The sequence below is a fragment of the Dipteris shenzhenensis genome, chromosome 22 (genome assembly GCF_047967505.1).
Source record: "Dipteris shenzhenensis isolate YYH24624 ecotype China chromosome 22, Dip_SZ_1.0, whole genome shotgun sequence".
Classification (NCBI taxonomy): Eukaryota; Viridiplantae; Streptophyta; class Polypodiopsida; order Gleicheniales; family Dipteridaceae; genus Dipteris; species Dipteris shenzhenensis.
In genome coordinates this window covers 5,065,954-5,086,905 of record NC_141617.1, presented here as the reverse complement: position 1 = coordinate 5,086,905, position 20,952 = coordinate 5,065,954, and the positions used below count along the sequence as shown (strand labels likewise).

The window sequence follows — 20,952 nt, the reverse complement described above, 5'->3', positions numbered from 1 at the left end:
CGGGCCAAGGAGGATGGGGCTCTACTCCACGAGTGTCAAGGCAGTGTCGGGGGAGCTCAGCTGGATGAGGAAAACTCCTCGTCCATAGATGGTGACCTCCTGCATGTGGTCTCCCTCTAATGCCAAGCTCGCTTGGATCCACTCTCGCACCTATCTCTGTGTAGGCGTGAGGCCCACAAGCGCCTTGTCCTAGAGGGACTGAACTGCCTACTGTACCTGTTGTTTGTTAGTTGGGAAAAGAAGAACCTCAACGCCTGTGGGATTCGAACGTGCTACCATAGAGTCCCTCTAACCACAAACCAAGGGTCACCACCAAGGTTTTTCTTTCGCCTTAACAAGCACAAGTGCTCTCGCTGCAGGGAGGGAGAAGAAAAAGGAAGGGTGAGGAAGAAAATCATCAAAGGGGGAGACGGAGACGAGGCGAGGTAAAGGAGGGGGCAAGGACAAAAGTGGGAGGACAAGGAGGACGGAAGGCAGAGGAGGAAGGAGGGTGAGAAGGTGAGGAGGGAGAGGACGAGAGGACGGAGAGGAGGTGAGAGAGGAAAGCCGACGAGGGAGAGGAGGACACGGGGGCGAAAGAGGCGAAGGTGGCAAGGGACAGAGGTGGAGGAGATGGAGGCGGAGATGACGGAGGTGACAGGAGGCAGCGGTGATGGGAGCAAGCGGGGCTGACGGAGGTGCAAGCAACGAAGGGAAAGGCAACAAAGACGAGAGCAAAAGGGACGGACAAAGGCGAGGTAGTGGAAGTAGAAGGAGCGGGAGTAGAAGGGGCGACAAGGAGGGTGAGGGAGTGTAGAGGGGGAGCAGAAGGGACGAGGCAATGGGGCGAGGCACGACGACTCAACAAGAGCTCACATCTCTAACCAACAGGAGTGGAGATAAGCTAAGTTTTGCATTCTATTTCATGGACTATTTTATGGATCTTGCAAATCCTTTGGAACTGTTCTTGTATTTGCACATGGATATAGGCTTGGTCGATGATTGATTAAGGCTTTTCTTACTAGTGTGAGGCAATTGCAAGGTCATCATTTCGCTCTAACCTTTGAGGATATTTCGATTGAATATTGATCAATAGCGAACAAGAAATCTCTACCACCTGAATTTCTCTCCATATGCAACATACCTCTCAATCATTTTGATATCTCGACAATAACGGATAATAATGGGAAGGTTGTAAGAACCTCAAAGTTTCTCCATTTTGCAATATTTGTTTTGATAATTAAACAATGACAGAGAAACTTGCATATTACATGGATAAGAATAGGAAGATAGCAAACCAGGACTACTATAGATCAACTAAGTAAGCATGATTGGATACTCAACTTGTTTGTTGGTTAAGACAATCATATTGCATCCGTTTGCAAAGAGTTGAAATGTCTTGCAATGGAGAAAGATGACATAAGAAGAGAGTCACCGCCTTTCCTCACGTACCGGATGAGCACCAAGAGCATCGATTGAAAGGTGGAGTGTTTAACACAAACTCAATCAGACTTCAATCAAAACTTCAGAGTAAAATTTGGACATCATTAATACAATGATTCAAGGTACATGCCAAAACTCATCCCAGCAGAATACAACAAATCATGCAGCTTTTACCTTATTCAAATCATCCACACAGCTGAGTACCGTGTATCCCACCACGCATACCAAGGACTACGAAATCCCATCATCAGCACCCAACCATGTCTATAGATGTAGACCATAAATTGGTGCATAGCATGTGTATATGCAAAACTTCTTTGGAAGAAAACATAATATTATTCATCAATGCAAGTTCTAACTCCAACCTTGTGCTAGGTGGTATTAATGTTTAGATTACGGTTATGAACCTACTAATTTGAATAATTAAGGCTCCAATCCACCACTTAATAAATTTATGAAACCATTCTGAAGAATTTAATATTTCCACAATCAAAACCCTATTGCCAGTGATGCCTATGTTGTTCTGTTCTTATCTCGTTCAAGCAAAGTGTTCCGGAGCAACACCTAAAATCTACCCACTATGAAAATGCCTAGGCCACATGCCCAAGCCTATGCATACCATAGCAATCTCTGAAGGCACAAGCACAATATCCGAGGGAAAAACCAGCATACACTCGATTCTACTGCTGACCAAAAAATGATATAGTATGAAGAGGGGTGCAGATATACAAGAACTTGAGCATCATGAAATGTTCTCCAATCTTCTGGAGTAATTGCATAGACTCATTAGATCAATATCACAATATATTTGTGGACAGATGGAAGCACAACCACTCTCTGAGTCCAACTTTGTACCATCATGTGTACAACACTTGCGATACATAGAATCAGTTGTACCTTCGCCTAGCACAATGTTCAATCCACAGGGACTTCAACTTCCATCTTCAAACCTGTTTTATCCCAAAGCTGCCATAAGGCAAAGATTTAATAGTAACTAAAATCGACAATACGACCCTAGCAAATTGTATCCCAAATAAAACAAGAAAAAGTGAATGATGAAATGTCAGGAAATGGACTTATCACTGGCTACAACTCCGTAAATATGATTATGGTCATTTTGCTCGATTGTCAAAGACTCAAAGGGTTCTAAATCAGAGTGCCATGCCCAAATCAGTATTAAGATCGCCCAAACACACAAAGACACTGAAATCATTTTAGTAACCATAGTTGTCCTATGTTGTAAGGCTTCGTGGACTCTCATGACTACATTTTCTAAGATAGTTCAATTGCAAGATCAAGCTGGTACAATTGCAATATTCAAATGGAATTTCGACGGTATCCAACTTCAACTTAGCAAACACATATGGCTCTCTGGACAGACTTGGCAATCTAATGACATATGACTCAAGCAAGTGGAACAGGGTAAATGCTCAGACCATATGGAGGTCCCTGGGATTCAAGGAGACCCATGGGAGAGCTGAAGAGGCACCAGCCAATATCACAGGTCAAGGGTGGCTCCAGGGGCTCACGATTGTCATTTAAGTAGCTGATGGCTATTTCGTTCTTGTGTGTTTGGGGGTCCTTTCCTTTGTCAAACACCCAAAGCCCATACTCTGTGGTCACAAATGCAAACACCACATGTACCACCCGAGAGCTCCAATACCAGTGGTAGGATCTAGGATTGGAGACTCCTATGAATGCAAGCTCAACCGGACTAAAATGAAAACTGAATACTCAAAAGAAGACAATATATATTTATGAACAGCATACAAGAAGACAAGATTGTGGATTTGCAAGACAAGTAAATTTGTCAGCTTCAGTTGCTCAGGCCTTGTCATGGGCATCTAAGGCCCATCTCATGGCTGTCTATGTGGCAGCCATGCAGTAGACAGTCTGCTACATCACATGCACAGACAGCAGCAGCTACGCATGCTGCCACATGCCCTGCACAGACAGCAAGGACAGGTGCAGGCAGTGCAGTGCAGCAGCAGCAGACAATGATATCAGCAGTACTGTGCTGACATCAGCAGGTCATGTCATCCCTAACACGTCAACAGTACTGACATGCAGGTCGACTCAGCAAGCAGGTTGGGTCAGGCCCACAAACCCGGTCGGCCAGCAGGGAGGATAGTCCCTCATTTGATCATCCGTCCCTGATCATCAGTCAGGGAGCAGGAGAAGAGGAGGGACAGCCCTTCACTTACAGCTTGTATTCTCAGCCTATTGGCAAAGAGTAATAACACTAAACACTCTCTTGGGGGGGAACAGCAAGGGTTTCAGTACACGCTGCCACACTTGCAGGCAGCTAACAGGTGAGAGAGAGAGAGAGAGAGAGAGAGAGAGAGAGAGAGAGCCCTTGTCCGTTACATTGGTCTCAGAGCTTCAGATTTCTTTCCTAAGCTTGTGAGGGACAGTTTAGCAAACCAGTTTATGGTCTGGCAAATCAACCATTTGCTACATCCTCACCACCATCCACCCTTATGCCTACTTCGAAAAAGAAGCAGGGGACTTTATCAGGTGCATTGTCCACACAGTCTTGGCAAAAAGAGCAGCAGCGTTTGACAGATATTGAAATTGGGAGGACTGTGATTGAATGCAATTTTGCTTTCAATGTCCTACAAACACCACAGTGGAAGAGGATGATCAAGGCAGTGGCAACTGTGGGAGCTACAGATACATGGACAGGTGCGACATGTGGTGCAATGAGGACATCTGTGCTGGAGGAGGAGATAGGCAGAATTAGCAAAGCTCTTGATCCTATCAAGGAGGGATGGAAGAAATTTGCTGCAGCACAGTGTCTGATGGATGGAGTGATGTTAGGAGGGGCATCATTAATATCTTTTGAAAGCTGTTGATACAGGTAGAGGAGGTGCTAGCACTACAGGTGAAGTCATCTTTCAGCATATCCGAGCAGCAATCATTGAGATAGGGCCTGAGAATGTGGTTCAAGTTGTTACAGACAATGCAAGTAATTGTGTGAGGATGGGAGAGCTTGTGGAGGCAGAGTTTCCTACCATTGTATGGACTCCTTGTGCTTCACATTGCCTAGACCTTCTCATGGAGGACATCGGTCGGCTCCCTTGGATTGCTAGTGTGATGCAGACTGCTAGTACCATTGCAGCCTTCTTTAAGAAGAAGCCCAAGGCCATGGCCATATTCAGGGAGAATAGCAACTTGGAAATTGTCCGGCCATCGAAGACACACTTGCACATTGTTTTGGAGCGCCTTCTTCCAGTGCATGCAGCTCTTCGACCGACAGTGGTGTCTCAGATGAGGTTAGAGTGGCCTGACTCTACCAGGTCAGAGAGCATGACAGTACAGAGGATGGGCTTGGATCACTCACTTCGGACTGACATGGAGTCCATAGTGAAAGCTCTCCATCCTTTATTCGCTGTCTTGCAGGTGACAGATATGGAGGGAAGTACTCTTGGCTTGGTCCATCATTTCATGGAGCAGTTGCAAGTTTCGCTGAGTACATGTAACTCCCTCACACCTGAGAGGTAAGGTTGGTCTATGTCCGTTATATTAATAAGTAATGAATCATCACTTATCATAAATCATGTTTATCATAATTTACAAATTATGTTGATATGTAGATTGCAAGAAATAAGGTCTCTAGTGGATACGAGATGGCAGTTCATGCGTAGGTCCATCCATGGGCTTGCAACACTTTGCATCGACTGTTTTAAGTCAGCTGATTTATTCAATAAGCCAGAGTTACTAGCGGATAGAGATGCCTACACAAGGAGGGTTATTTCAAAGGATGAGCAGTTGGAGCTGGACTTGGAGCTTTCTCAGTATCAGAATAGTGTGGGTGTTTCCTTCTCTAGAACCACGTCTAGAAAGATGTGAAGCCAATTGAGTGGTGGGAGACATATGGCTACTCCACTCTTCGAGTGCGGAAGTTGGCTCTCGGGATTTTATCTCAGGTGAGAGCTGAGACATGTATCTTTGCTATTACTAATTTGGTAAACCGTAAATGTAGTTGTTGATTGATCTTGATTCTCACTCATTGAATCTTGATTTGAATTTTGTAATTGCCAAACGGGATTCGGAACCAAAAGGGATGTGCAGCAGGAGCATGCGAGAGGAATTGGAGCTCCTACTCTTTGATCCATACGAAAATAAGGAACAAGTTAAGCACGTATACTGCCATGCAAACTTGAGGCTTAAAAAAGCTTAAAAGCTTGGCAGGTCCAATGCAGTTAACATAAGTAGCTTGAGTCTATTGTAATATGTTCTATCATCTATGATTTCAATTCTAAACATATCTAGGAAATTGGAATCACAACAATGAACATTGAACATACGCTTCTAATAGTATTGCAGGTGGATCCTACAAGCATTGACATAACCAAGTTGCCTACTTTTGCTAGAGTGGAAGCTCATGAGGAGGAGATATATGCTACATAGAGAGCTAGAGACCATAGATAGACGAGTCACTCGTTCACGTCATAGATCAGCTATTGCTATTCCAGCACAGAGGGACACAGGCGAGGGCAGGGACAGAGGCAGAGGCAGGGGTGGTGGAAGAGGAGCACGAGGTCATGGTTGTGCCATCCGACGTGGCCAGTACCTCGTCAGATACACCTATGCGGTCTGACTTGGACGAGGAGGAGGGGGAGGAGGAGAAAGAGGAGGAGGGGCTTGAGGAGCCACAGTATGATAGTGAGGGTAACACTATCAGTGGTGGTGACTTTAGATCCAGCAATAGCAGTGACCTAGCAGATTCAGATTAGGTTGAGTCTTGAGAGACTTGACTCTTGAGATTTGAAAGTTTCCTTTCAGTTATATGTATGAGGATTCAGATTTCATTCATGTCACATGTGACTACTAGATTGTTGGCATTGGGCAAGTTATTTATGTTTATTGAGCTATGATGATTGACTATCATCTATGTAGCCCTCTAGGCTCTTTGTTAAGTTGTAATTTGGAATTTTGAGTATCAAATTGTTGGTTTGCACTTTAAACCTTAAGGTTTTGTTTTTTTTGGGCAAAGAATTAAACCTTAAATTTGTAAGTCATGACTTGCAAGCTCATGAGTCTTGAGTCTTAACTTTTGACTTTTAAGTCTCGAGTCTTGACTTTTAACCTGCAAGGAGTCCCGGGTCCGGAGTCTTAGCATTTAACTTTTAATTCTTAAGTGACAAGTCTTGACTCTTAACTACATTGTACAATGTACTTCTAAAATGATAAAGCTAGCAGCTAGTCATGCTAGCAAGTTGTACTTGTACATATTTGCATTTTTAAATTTAATATTTATTATTATAACTGGAAACCGTGTCTTATCTTTAAGACACTTTAGACACTCGTGTCTAACGTGTCGTGTCATACCGTGTCTTATAACCATGAGAGGGCACACGTCTAGTCGTACCCATTCACGGGATTGAGAGGTCACTATCAAACCAAAGCAGTGGGTGAAAAAATGCCGCACCTTCTCTCCATGCGTAAAGCATGCATGCCTTCTAGCGTAGCGAGAGTTCGTATCAAGTGTAAGCTAGAAGGACAAGGTCATTTCCTACATCTAAGAGCATAAGTTTGTCATGTTGACACTATAAGAAATCCTACTACGATAATATCATTAATGAGCTAAGAAGCAAAAAAGAGACTGTAATGATGAGAAAGAAATCTTATTGCATAAAATGTCTCAGCTTATACAATGAGGCCTCCCTTATATAGAGCGTCCATGAAGAGGCGTGTGTTCCAAAGTTATATGCAAGAAGAGGTGTGTCCACTTGTGAAGGGCAAAACCCCTTTACCAGAAAGTGTGTTACATTGCTTATAATTAAATTGTCCTCTTCATAAGAGAATTGTCTCTTTTAGCTCTTCAATGGTAACTTAAGACGCATTTGTCTCATGGGAAGTAACCCTTGAAAGGACACAAGTGTCCATCTGTCCAACGATCCATGAGTCTAAGGTTTAGCAAAGGAACACATAAGGGATCATCACATTAGACCTGGTAATGATGTCTCTTTGAGATAGTATTAAATAATGCCTATCATAAAATCAGCATGGGGTCGATCTTTCTTTGTGAGAAAGCCATATTTCCCTCTGGCTCATGCCATATCTTGTCCAACCTTTTCTACATTCCTCTCTAATGGCTACCTTCTTGTTAGGAAGATATAATGCATATATTTGAATTGTCCATCCTTTTCCCTTCCTTGCTTCTATTGCCCTGCAATTGTCCATTCTTTGCCCTGTAATTGTCATGATTTATGATTGAATACATGGATGGATACGGGAGCGCTTGTGAAACAGGGCGTCTTTATGATCTGACACTAGCATGACGCATAACCCTTCACAAAAGAAAAACCTATGGAATAGACAATTTTCAAAGAAAACACACCTCTATTTATACTATACTCTGTACGCTCTAAAGATCACATACCTTCATGGACACACCCTTTCATATTACTCACTCTATCTATGGCTTTAAGATGGAGTAAACATTCAATTCAATTCAGCTCAACCTAACTATACCTTTCTGGTCCTTCAGCCCCCAAAATGTAGGGGGCATGTGGAAATGACACCTGGAGAGAAATAGGGCTGCCATGTGCGCAGCACACAGGCTGCCACATGGACAGTATGGCCATCCACATGGGCTCTGATTTATGGAAAGAGTGCAACCTATTTGAGATGCGGCTGCTGTTGGCCCAGATAGTGGGCCTGGGGGTACTTTAATGGGGCTTAAGCCAGGCTGGTCAGCCAACCCTGGTCAGCCACCAGACAAACCCATAAGGGCCAGTTGGCAGCAGGCCGGCCAAACCCTATCTGGATCTGCCCACAGCAGGGCCAGGCGGCCACAGCAAAGGGATTACAGCCCTCTATATAAAGCCCCTGTTAGGGAGTCATAATGCATTCAGTCTAGTCAGTTGCAGGCTGCAGATCTGGCCTCCAGAATTGCAGAAAGGCACTAGAGAAGGCAGAGAAGGCAGCAGCATACAGCGAGTAGATCCAGCACTCATAAGTGCATCAAGGCACTAGAGAATGTGGAGACTACTGCAGCAACAGGGTGCAGTAGAGGCACCAGCAGAGTTCAGGTGGTGAGCAGATCACAGGGGTGCAGAAGGGAGGTGATGGAGACTTTTGGGCTCCCCATAGCCACTGAAGACCACGCTAGGAGGAGTCAGTTGAAGATTAGGGCAACAGTTTCTTACCTCTGTTCCAGCACGAGTTGTAAATGCACTTTTTGTATCTGTTTTAGATCCTGTCTCTTTGGACGTTCTCTGTGATCTCATGGATGATTTACTTTTCTGTTGCATGTTCTAACATGGTACTGGAAGCTCGAAGTTGAGCTACAATGCATTCCATTTATTATTGTTTTCTAATCCCAAGCACAAATATGGAACCACTTCCATTCCGTGCACAAGTGCACTCGTACAGAGAACAAGCCACAACAATGGAAGCTTGCGGAAAACCAAATGTTAAATGGAGGTAGAGGGACAGATACAGGGAGGTACGCGCACATGCACGCACACACACAGGGAACATGCTACAACACTAAGATTTGCAAGGTTCCAAATGACAATGCTGAAATGAAGGGATGCAAGTTGCACACACCATACAGTGAGGGCACTGAACTTGTATGTGGACTGGTTGCTGCTCCTTCAAGGGTGTTGCAAGCAAGTGACAATGAAGTGAGGAGGGACTCTGAAGCGAGGGAGGTCTAGGCCTTTAGCATAGGTGCCTGTGGCAGATCATTGGAGCTATGGTGGGCCCCTATAGTGCTGCCGAAATCCCCCCTTTGTGGGCCAACTGGCCTAGAAGGGGCTCATGTGTGGTTAGGTTCGAAACTAAGGACTTGATGACCCATGGGTTGACCACAGAAGGGAGAATATCCCCCGCCAACACCCCACTCCTTTTCTAGGAGAATCCCCCTTTAAAGGACTGCTTATATACCATGTGAGCATGATGATGTAGCACAATGAATGTCACCATTGGACCCAAATCTATTACAGTTCTTGTTTGGACTACTATGACCACGTGGCACAATGAATGTCACCATTGAACCTAAATCTATTACAATTTTTTTTTGGACTTCTCTGCATGCCATCATGAATTGTAATTCCTGAGAATGAACCAAGAACACTCATTCTCCCAGCTAGCACTCCAGCAATCAATTAGCATAAAGAGAACTATTTCCTAGCCAGATGTTCCTCATCCAAGCGAATGTTTTTCTCTACTTTCCCATGTTCTTAATGGAACAATCTTCTCACGTAGCTACTGCACAAACACGAGAAAGAAGAGGATCTAACTTCCTGGAAAAGAGCTTGATGCAGATAACAAAAACAAATGCATTGACAGAGAAACCTGACTGAATGGAACAATCTTCTCACTTAGCTACTGCTCAAACACGAGAAAGAAGAGAATCTAACTTCCTGGAAAAGAGCTTGGCGTTGACAACTAAATTGAATGCATTGACAGAGAAACCTGACGAGGTGCAAATGGTAACATATTTGCAAAGCAAAAGGCCATCCAATCCTCAAAGCAAGAATTTCAAAAAATCATGCAGATCTCTTGTCCACGCTACCAAATGCTGTTCTACTGGACCCTTTAGTTCTCCAAACTATGTCCATAAGTATCAGCTGCTGCTTGCTTTCAAGAAATCTTGCAAAGTCAATGCACAATCATTCACACATCCACAAGCCTCTACAAACTATTGGGATAACATTGATGCTTACCTTCAAGAAATCGTGCAAAGTCAATGGACAATCATTGGCAAATCCAGACTCTTCCAATGCCCGGTTTACGACTTGCTGTTTAAACAGCAAGACAAAGTCAAAAGCCTTGGGTTGGCATGCATGAAGGGCAACTCATATTTCAATTGCATGTAATCGAAAAGTGGCTGGTTGAACATGTAGTTTACAAACCTGTCGTTGTTCTTCCGAGAGGAAGGAACCTGCCAGGTCGTGAAGGACCTCGAGTATATCATCACGAGTAACTTCTCCGTCTCCATCGGCATCGTAAACTTTGAAGATGACTACAGATTCGTAAAAATCGAAGGAGACTTGATGTAAGTGTTTGAAGCTGGACACTCTAGGCAAGTAAAATCATCAAGAACTTTGAAATAGAGAACAAATTAAAACCAACTTACATTCGACTTTATGACGAAGACTCGCTTTCGCACTGAAAACGGAGAGAACAGCGACAAAATCTTTAAAGTTCAAGCCATCCAACATCCTCAGCATTCTCTGGCAAAAAGAACGACAAATATAAAAGTTAAGATAAACCGGGACAAATTAAAAGCAAACCTCGCCTCAGCAATAGCCTTGCAGTCCTGAAACAATGGCGAAAACGTGCTGAACGTGCTTCGAAAACTGGAGAAGGAAGCTCACCTTGGAGAGAGGATTTACAGCAAACTCAGGCACGGATAAAAATTCCTCTGCGGAGATGAAGCCTTTTCCATTGCGATCGAGTTGACAAAACCTCTCGTACAAGGACACGATTTCCCGCTGAGAGACTGCAAAGCCAAACAAGCTCCGTGAGCAACGGGCAAGACTGAAGATATTGTGCGTAAAGGAATGGCGACATGGAGCTTCATTCGGGATGGAAGCCAAATCGGCAGTGAAGAGTAAATACGTACACAAACCACCGCAATGCTCCTGAACGTCTTCAATGTCGTACTGAGTAAGCATAGAGGAAGCGTTGCCCATGATTATGGTTGAGCAAAGCAGCGAGAGCAAAAGGGAAACTGATCATGAATGAGGAAGCGATGGAGGAAGCATTGTGGTGAAGGATTTTGCGGCAGGAAAGGGCGAAAGATGATGGTGCTTGAGAATCAGCAGGAAGGGAGAAAGGATCGATGTTCGTTTTGCGATGTGCGAGAACTGCGAGGCAAACTAAAACTAGACGACGCTTTTGTGAATTCAGAAACAACCAAAATAACTAATCAGAGAAACTTGAGCCTTATATATTTTTACCTCATCATCAAGAACAACAACAACAACAAAAAGGGCACTCTTTAAAAAAAGCCACTCCTCCAAAAACGTGTGCACTAAAAAGCAAACGCATGCTTTCTACACGCCAAATTCAGATCTTTTGGTCCGCCCTCTAGATCTATTTTACCTCTCTCTCTCGCCTCTGCCCTCATTCACAATTGTAGGTGTGCCTTAGGTCAAGCTGCTTTTTCACGTTTGCCTCTAATACCCATTTCTTTTCCGCAAGCCTCTTGAATTATATAAATCGTTCACCTTGTTTTTCCCCCCAACGATAACTAGATTTGCGCGGCAGGCAACCTTTCTATCGTGGAGCACGTAACTACTAGCTCGAAATTGAACTTGAATCCTAGTATTTATCAATTTTTTAATGAGTAAAATGGTAGACATGAGATGTGACATAGGGTCTGTTAGGACACGATCCTCCCTACATATGTCAGGGGTAGTGATTTATTATTGATTTCGTGATGTCCATATTTTGGAAGCTGAAGTCCAACAAATACATAAATAAGTCCCGCATATCGATAACATGCAGCAAATTTTGGTATTCCAATGTGTGAAGTTCGTACCAAAAAGTTTCTTGATACGAGAAGCAAGACGGGGAGATTCCATCGGTAGAGATTGATAATAAATTTGTGAGCTTGACGTATGTTCCTCAGCATCTGATGGTTCACTTTCAAGAGATAATCTCAATCATGGAAGATTAGAAAATATGCTAATAAATGAAATGAACTGTGATCCAAATACATGAATTTAAGTGCCACATGTCAATAAACCAAGGCACCTTAAATTTTAAGGATTACCTTAACAACAACAAAAAAAAGAATTTTCTGTGAACAAACAGTGTCGGCGATGTTGATGAGGAGGTCACCACTTTCATTTTGCATCAACTATTCTCTTAATTTCTTGTCTGGTTATGAGGACATTCAGCTCCCTCACAATGCATATCTCCTCCTTCAAGAGGATCTCTTCTCTTAGACTTGTTTAGGTCTCCTCAGATTTGTTCAGGCTTCTCGAGGCTCACTTCTCTATAAGAAAAATGACAATTTTTTTGTTGGTGTGAAGATACAACATAATGAGGGAAGGTTTCTGATTTTGGACGGATGACAGGGGAAGATACCATAGAAGTGTCTAGCACAGAGCTTACCTTCTACAACCATGCCATCAGTTATAGGAGATGCTCATAAAAAAGAAGTTCTGAGCAGCAATTGTTATGCCCTAGCAAGTTGATGACAACTCTTATTGAAAGGTTGGCAGCACCAAGTAGAAGATGATGAATAGAAGTGTGGATCGTGCAGTTGTTTGAGGATTGCATCAAGAAGTAGGCACATGCGATGGAAATGTGTGCACAAATTTGGGTTATGATGAGATCAAAGTAGCAATGAGCTTGTTGGAGATAACGAGCAACAAGTAATATATCTTCGCTTGTACCAGACTCATCGCCATCATTATCTTTAGTCATCCCTAGGTCTCCCACGTTCACCATTAAATGACAGATGCAGGCCAACATGGGATTGTTGTAGGAAAGCTAGTGAGGAGAACACACTTAAATTGGGTTGTTGGTAATATGTCACCAGGGTAGAAGTAGTGAATGGGCATATGGTGCTTTCCAACATCATTGGTAGATTTTAGATTGAGGAACTCCAAAAAGGTATGTGCAAATGAAGTGGCTGAGGCTGCTCATTGCACACATCTTCAGATGGTGAAGCAACTAGTGATCGGGAAATGGGAGTAGGTAGAGTTGCGTAGCGATGACTAAGAAAGGTTGTCGCTCAGCAGGCTGGGCTCTCGCTGGGCTGTAGGTAGCCTTTCCGCTATGGATCACGTAACCTCCTATCTCTCCTCGAAACTCCATCCTCTTGCCATGTCACCAGCTTCTGTAAACTTCTCCTTTATATATAGAGATGTATAAATGATTATATCAAATTGCAGATCGAGGCTACACCTAGCATATGCCATAATTGCTGAAGCCTAAGAGAACCATCAGAGACCCAAAAACTTAGAGCATGTCTTCAATAGAGCATGACGAAAAATTGCACTTCCAAAATGTTCCTTTGATTTTGTCAAACTCTAGAACAGATTGTTCTTTTCCCCTTACTAACCTACGTTGAGAGACAGAGTTCTGGTTAAGACGAGGTTTTGCACTCATAGCAACATGCGTTCATATAGCCAAACATCAAGCAACAGAAAACAAGTAAATGTGCTTATCTAAGACTCAAATCATAGTCTTCATATTCATTCTGAATGTATGGAGCATAATGCATCCATATTTTTATGTTAAAACTCCGTTGTCGCTCTAGTAGAAGTGTGAGCTAAAAAACTTCCAATAAGATTACTGAAACTGCTATCTAATAGGGAATTTACTCGCAAAACACCTTAGCAAATTAGCCTAAACATTTAGAAGGGCTAAGACTGGTCGACTTCAATGAAAGCCATTGTTTGATCAATATAATCTCATGAGGAAGCCACAAACAAAGAATCTCTCGAATGTTTGGGATAACTCCCCTAATTATCAACGATTACTACTTTGTCTCTTGAATGAGATGGTGAAATCGTGTTGACTGATTCGAATAGTTTTCCAAAGCCACAAAATCACCACAACAAATCATTCCAGCAATGACAATGAGCACGATCACATTAATGAATAAGCAAGTTGCTTTCTTGCATAAGCGGAAAACTCCTGGCAATACACGACTCTATAGACTAGTCACTGGCAAATAGGAGAGATTAAGTACAGGGGTGACGGAAGACCTGACTGTGTTAGATCCACCAGAGGAATCGGAAGTCTGGTTCTTGACTAGATGTGCCAGTTTGAGATAAAAGGTACCCGACACTTTCCCAAAGGGACGCTGAACATGATGTGAGCGGTGGAAAAAAGGACTGCAAAGAGGCTACAAGGACGAGGTAGAACAAAAGAAGAAAAAAAAGCGATGAGTTAGGAGGAGGAGAAGAGAAGGTGGTGGCCACTTGCACCTTGTGTGCCAAGAAACAAGCCGACTCCCGAGTCCCGAGTCTGTTCAAAGACTGCCCACACAAAAACCCCTCATAACCGTGCACATGGCACCAAATCCAGTGTGAAATAAGAGCAAGGGAGGAGGAAGGGAAGGGGTTGGCCCCTTATACGCTGCAACACCTCCCTCAAGCCAGCACCAACACCCATGTGCAGCTGCTACCAAGCAGGGACATGGCGCTCTAGAGTCTAATGAATGAGTAAAGCCACACAGGAAAATATGGGGAGGAGAGGCAAACAGTAGTGAGCAGGTTCGATAGAAGAGGAGGATGAGGACGGCGTAGGTGGAGTAGAGAAGACGAAGGCAATAGCGATGGAGGGAGGGAGATAGACCAAGGAGGAGGAAGGAGGGCGATTTAGAAATCTCCAGCTACAAGCATTGATCGTAAGTTTAGAGACTCCTTGAGAGGCTCTTTCAAAGTTAGAGACTGAAATAAGGGGGCAACCATGGAGAGAAGAGAGATGATTCGAGTTGGTAGAGTAGAATAAGGATTCGAGGAGGAAGATGGCACTAGGGTACTCAGACTTGCAAAGGACTAGGACAAAATATTATGTCAAAATCCTTTGCACTATTGCTTGAAGATGCTGCTTGAAGACTGCAACCAAAATAGACATCCAACGTTCGTTGAAAATAATTGAGATTCATGTCTTTATTAACTTTTATATAGATTTATAAAAATGCACATCTATGCTTATCTATGCTTTGTACTTCACGCCGTTAGATTTGCATGAAATCAACACTCATGATTGTGACATGTGGCTTCATGAGAGGTCAGAGAAGGGAAAATTCCCTCTAGGCTGCCTGCTGTAAAAAGGGAATTGCATTCATTGGGCCTACCATTTGTTCAATCACATTGTCATTGCGGAAGCGTGGTTTGGATTGTTATGTACAAGAGTGAATGATCTAACTGTATGAAGTTAGTATCACTGATGTTGTTAGTTTGGAAATCACTTGTCCAGATGTGGTGAAGGCAAGAGCCGTGGATTGTGGTGGATGTGTTAATTACTTGTGTCATTTGACGTTTAGCTTGTAGTTGTGATTTGCTTTGTGATTCTTTATTCAAGTCTATGTTAAAGTCTCCTAATATGTAAGTAATGGTACTTGGAATTATTGAGGAGATCATTTTTCTAATAGCTTGCAGAAGGGAATTTGTGGTTGCCCTAGATGGCTTGTAGACATTAATTATTACGTTCTTTCTTGGGTGTCAATCCGAGAATCCAAAAATAGTGAGTAAGCACTCAGTGCCCTTCTCGAAGTAATATTTTTTATGGTAAACAATGATGTGTTGTTTGTAATAGGTGGTAAGGTCCAAGCCTTGATCATGGCCAGTGTGGTGGATTTGTTGGAATGTTGATGCAATGCATGTTTTTTGGGTGAGTTTCTTGGAAACAAATTATTGTTGCTACAATCAAGCTTTGACTAGAGAAGATGTCATCTTTGTGCTGATTAGGGACTTGGTGTTCAGGGATTGAACGTTGATGGGCCATGTGGAAAAGTCGAGTTGGTTGATTTTCCAAGCTAAGCGTGACTTCAGTCTCTCAATCTCCTAAGCCACGATGTAGTCCACTTTATTTGTTTACATTCCACTTTGTTCTGGATACATAGGTTTGTAGGATCATGTATCCTTGAGAGCACTGTGTATACAAGCCCATGTGTTTTAATGTTAGAGGGGTTGAAGGCTAGTGTGTCCATTGATACTCCTTAGGAACGGTGAGTTGTTCTTGCAAAAGCAGGTTCAACTGGAAATTGAGTGTGGCAGATTGTGTTGAGGTGGTTCTTTCCCACCTTGAACTCACAGTCTATTCGAAGCAATGGTGTCCATGTGTGTGGCGTTTTTTCATTTTTAAGTAATCTCTTGTCGCACCGTGCTTATGCTCCGGTTCATAAAAGCCCCTTTCAGGGAAACATTTTCAAGAAAAAAAAAAGAGCAACATTTTGGCGATCTGCAACACACAAAGTGCAAGGCCACTCCACCAACCAACAAAGGCAAAAAGCGCAACAAAATCTAAGAAAGCTCAAATAAATAAGGGAATTTGGAACAACAAAGTCACCGAGCAATTAATTGGAGAGTGTTCAAGCACAAAGACGACTACAAGCAACAATATCGATCACATATCTCCCACTCTAGTCTCTTCTACATCCGATCAAAGAGCGAGATAAGTGATCTCTTTTGCTTTATAATTCATACACTTAGTACCATCCACCATCCGTTTCTTACCATACACTCAAAATTACAACTTTTCGTCTATTTAATTTCTCATACACTTAGTATCCTTATTTCCCTCCGCTCTGCTTTATTTGTACTTATCGCATTACCATGGCAGATCAATCACAACCATCCACGCTCCAAGAGCAGTTAGACACACTTCAGGCACAGTTAGCAAAGATGAGTGTGAATATAGGGAGAGGTTGGAAAAGAAAGTCAATGGTAAGAAAAGGAAGAGGCATTCATCCGACGATGAGCCATCCGATGATGATTCTGAAGACACGATCCTATTATTAGGACAATCAAAGCTACACTGAGACCACATAATTCAAAAAAAGGAAGTAAGCTAAGTAGAAAATCTAAGATAAGTAGAAAAGGAAGTAAGATAAGTAAGATAAGTAGAAAAGCTTTCTCATTTCAAAATTTTGATGGAAAGAAAGATGCACGCATGGTCTTGTCTTGGATTAGTCAGGTCGATGATTACTTTTCAGGGGAGAAATTCTATGAAAAAGATGAGCTTAAATGCACCTGCAAATCATTTAGTTGAGAGTGCTATACTTTGGTGGAACATCACTAAGCACAGTAAAAGACGACCAAAATCTTGGAAGTATTTTCAAAGGGTTATCAAGAAAGATTTCCTTCCCTTACACTTCAAAGCAAAGGCCAGACAATAGTGGGATACTTTCAGGCAATTCGATAAAGAAATGATTTCCACATACACTGATAGGTTTTGGCAAACGTTGATCCAATTACAATCCTGAGAGAAAGTGAGTGAGCGAGATCAATGAAGAAAGTATGTGGTAGGCCTAAAATCTAAATTGAGAGCTGAGATTAATATGTTCCATCCTCATTCACTGAACTCTGTGATTTCTCTTACAATGAGTTATAAGAGGAAGAATGGAATCCCAAAAGAAGGGAAGAGCTTGGAACAGACTGTACCCTTCCATAAGAAGAGGAGGTTTGATAAAAAGCCCTTCTTCATATCTAAATCTGGTTTTATTTCACAAAAGATAGATTCTTCTTCGAAGCCAAACGGTGGAAGTTTTCAAAAGAAAGAAATAAGGTGTTTTAGGTGCAACAAAATGGGACATATAGCAATTGAATGTCCAAAAAGAAAGAAGACTCCAACGGCAAAGGTGCATATGATCGAGAACGAAACAGCCAAGCAAGAGGGAGACACAATGCCAAGCCACTCCTAAGGTGGAGGTAAGTATAATTGTCATGCTCTTTTGAAAATGAAAGGTTTCATTAACAATAAAGAAGTTGTTATTCTACATGACGATGGTAGTACACATTATTTCATTTCAGAAAGAGCTTTAGCAAAGCTAAACCTAGAGTCATTCCCATCTCACTATAAAGTTAAAGCTGCTTTCACCAAGACGAAGTATAATTGCTCTAGAGAAGCCAAGGATCTAGAAATTTCAATCAAACCTTACAAGGATAGATTATACTTTCTAGTGGCCACTCTACAAGGAGTTGACATCATCTTAGGAATGCCATGGAGACATAAGTATAACCCTAAGATAGATTATGACTCACATCAAATGTGGTTTGAGAAGGACAAACAAGAAATATGTCTGGAAAGTTCTATGAAAGCAATCAATCCTTTACTCAATCATACACAAGCCTTACACAAGCCAAGAGAGCAATTAGGAAACGTGTGAAAACATGTTTGATTTTGGTGAATATGGTAATGGCTACACACCAAAAGTTTCTTTCTCAATTCTCTGATTGCTTCTTAGAGGATTTACCACCCACATTACCATGTTCTTGACATGAAGATCATAGGATAGAAATCCTACCAAGTAATACTCCACCTTGCAAGGCTCCTTATAGAGTCAACTAGCTAGAACAAAAGGAAATTCGAAAGCAAGTGGAGGAATTAATAAAGAGAGGATTGATAAGACCCAATAGTTCTCCTTATGGAGCACCTATCTTATTAGTCAAAAAGAAGAATGGAACCTATCAAATGTGCATAGACTATCGTGCACTAAAAAAAATCACAGTGAAGAACAAATACCCAATCCCTAAGATTGGTGATCTTTTAGACAAATTGAAAGGGGCCAAGGTCTTCCGTAAGATTGATCTTAAATCCGGCTATCATCAAGTCCGTATGGTAGAAGAGGATATATACAAGACTGCCTTTAGAACTCAAATGGGACATTATGAATTCCTAGTTATGCCTTTTGGGCTAACTAATGCTCCAGCTACTTTTAGTAGAATGATGAATCAAATCTTTCTTAAACACCAAGATTGTGTGGTAGTATTCTTTGATGATATTTTGGTGTTTAGAAAAGATATTGAGGAGCATAAGGAACATCTAAAGTTAGTCTTTTCACTTTTGAAAGAAAATCAATCATACATAAATCTTGAAAAGAGTAGTTCCTTTCAAGATCAAATAGAGTATTTGGGTCACATAGGATCCGCCGACGGGATTCGAGTAAATCCAAAGAAGATTGAATGTATAGTCACATGGCCTAAACCCTGAGACATACACGAATTAAGATCATTCTTGGGATTGTGTAGCTTTTATAGGAAGTTTGTCAAGAATTTTTCATTCATTGCACATCCATTGACAGACCTTCTTAGAAAAGCTAAGCATTTCTTATGGATTGAGCATCAAGATAAATCCTTTGCAACTTTGAAAGAAGCTCTCATACAAGCTCCTGTGTTGCAACTACCTGATTTCTCTAGACCACCATTCTTTGTAGTTGTAATCGATGCTAGTGGATATGGAATTGGAGCCGTGTGCTTATGCAAGATGGACATCCTATAGCATATGAGGGCCAAAAATTAAAACCAACGGAATGCAATTATAGTACATATGATAAAGAATTAACCGCTATTGTGCATGCCTTACAAATGTGGAAACATTATTTGATGGGAGATGAGTTTCTTATCAAAACCGATCAACAAAGTATCAAGCATTTGTTGACTCAGCCACTAATATCCGATAGGCACATCAAGAATTTGTTGACTCAACCACACTGATATCCGATAGGCACATCAAGCATTTGTTGACTCAGCCCCACTGATATCCGATAGCCACATCAAGTGGGCATCATTTATATAGAGTTTTCACCCATGATTCAGTATCAGCCTGGAAAAGAGAATATAGTTATTGATGCTCTCAGCAGAAAGCCAAGTATTAATCACATCACTGCTATAGAGACCCAGCCTTTCAAAGGTATGAATAATTCTTTCCAAGAGGATCCAGACTTTTCTGATATATGGAACAAATTAGAGAATAATAATTGGAATCCTATGTTGGACTATTCATGCAATGATGGATACCTCTTTTATAAAAACAAATTATGCATCACTCGACCCTTTAGACAAATTATAATGGAAGAAATGCACCAACCACCATATATGGGACATAGGGGAGTGACTGCCACTCTACAAGTGATAGCAAGAGAACTTCATTGGCCCACTATAAGAAAAGATGTGGCTAAGTTTGTAGCCAAATGCATCACTTGTCAGAAGATCAAGAGTTACAAAGGAAAGACTCTTGGATTGCTAATTCCTTTGCCTATTCCTACTGTGACATGAAGTTGGGGGTAATAAATTTCATGCACCTCTTCACTTCCTGTTGCTTTCGAACTGAGTGTCGAACTGAGTGATAGAGATATTCATCACTGGGAAAGGGACATTAAAAAGAAGCTTTTATACCAAGAGACCACACCATACTATCCTCCCTTATATGAGAATGAAGATGGTAACATCCCAAGTGATGTTGTACTCAAGCATAGGGAGAAGGAAAGGATTAGCGGAGGCCATAATCTCAGCAAGTCGGTCTGCGCCAAAGAGAAGAGTGATGTGTTGTTGAAAGAAGATATTGCAACTCAACATGACATAAATTTGATCAAAGAGAAATTTTGCAACTGTGCTTGCCTTGTTATTGACTGTGGCCTTGGCCTCTGCCCACCGAGTCGCATAATCTGTGGCCACCAATAAATAATGCTTGCCCTGAGATGAGCAAGGGAGTGGTCCCACAAAGACCAACCCCCACCTCTCAAATGGTCCATATTGCTGGAATAGGCTTCAAGGGCCCATGAATCAACTATCACCTTCCAAACTTTTGGCATACTTTACAACTTCGACACCATTCATATACATCCTTATGGAGGTGTGGCTAAAAGTAACCTGCATTAAGAATTCTCCTAGTGCTCGCTGAAGCAAAATGACCGGAGCATTCATGACACATTTCTAGGATTCTCCTAGTCTCCATGGGATAGACCACCCAACGGAGCATCTTATCTTTTCGCAATTTATAAAGAATGTCATCATCAACAATAGTATATGGACAAGCCTTCCTTACCAATCTCTACTTCTGTTGTGGAGTTAACCCTCGAGGAAACATGCCTTCTTCCACATA

General features: G+C 42.1%; 1 protein-coding gene across 1 annotated transcript; it reads right to left on the bottom strand.

The window, feature by feature from the left end:
- Positions 1–2,148: 2,148 nt before the first annotated feature.
- Positions 2,149–11,464, bottom strand: LOC147887646 (Calcium-binding EF-hand family protein). Its single transcript, XM_087393480.1, has 6 exons — positions 11,006–11,464; positions 10,758–10,882; positions 10,517–10,613; positions 10,293–10,402; positions 10,104–10,178; positions 2,149–2,388 (listed from the first exon to the last, which is right to left on the bottom strand). The coding sequence occupies exons 1-6, from the start codon at positions 11,073–11,075 to the stop codon at positions 2,338–2,340; spliced, it is 528 nt and encodes a 175-aa protein (XP_087249606.1). The 5' UTR covers positions 11,076–11,464; the 3' UTR covers positions 2,149–2,337.
- Positions 11,465–20,952: the final 9,488 nt, after the last annotated feature.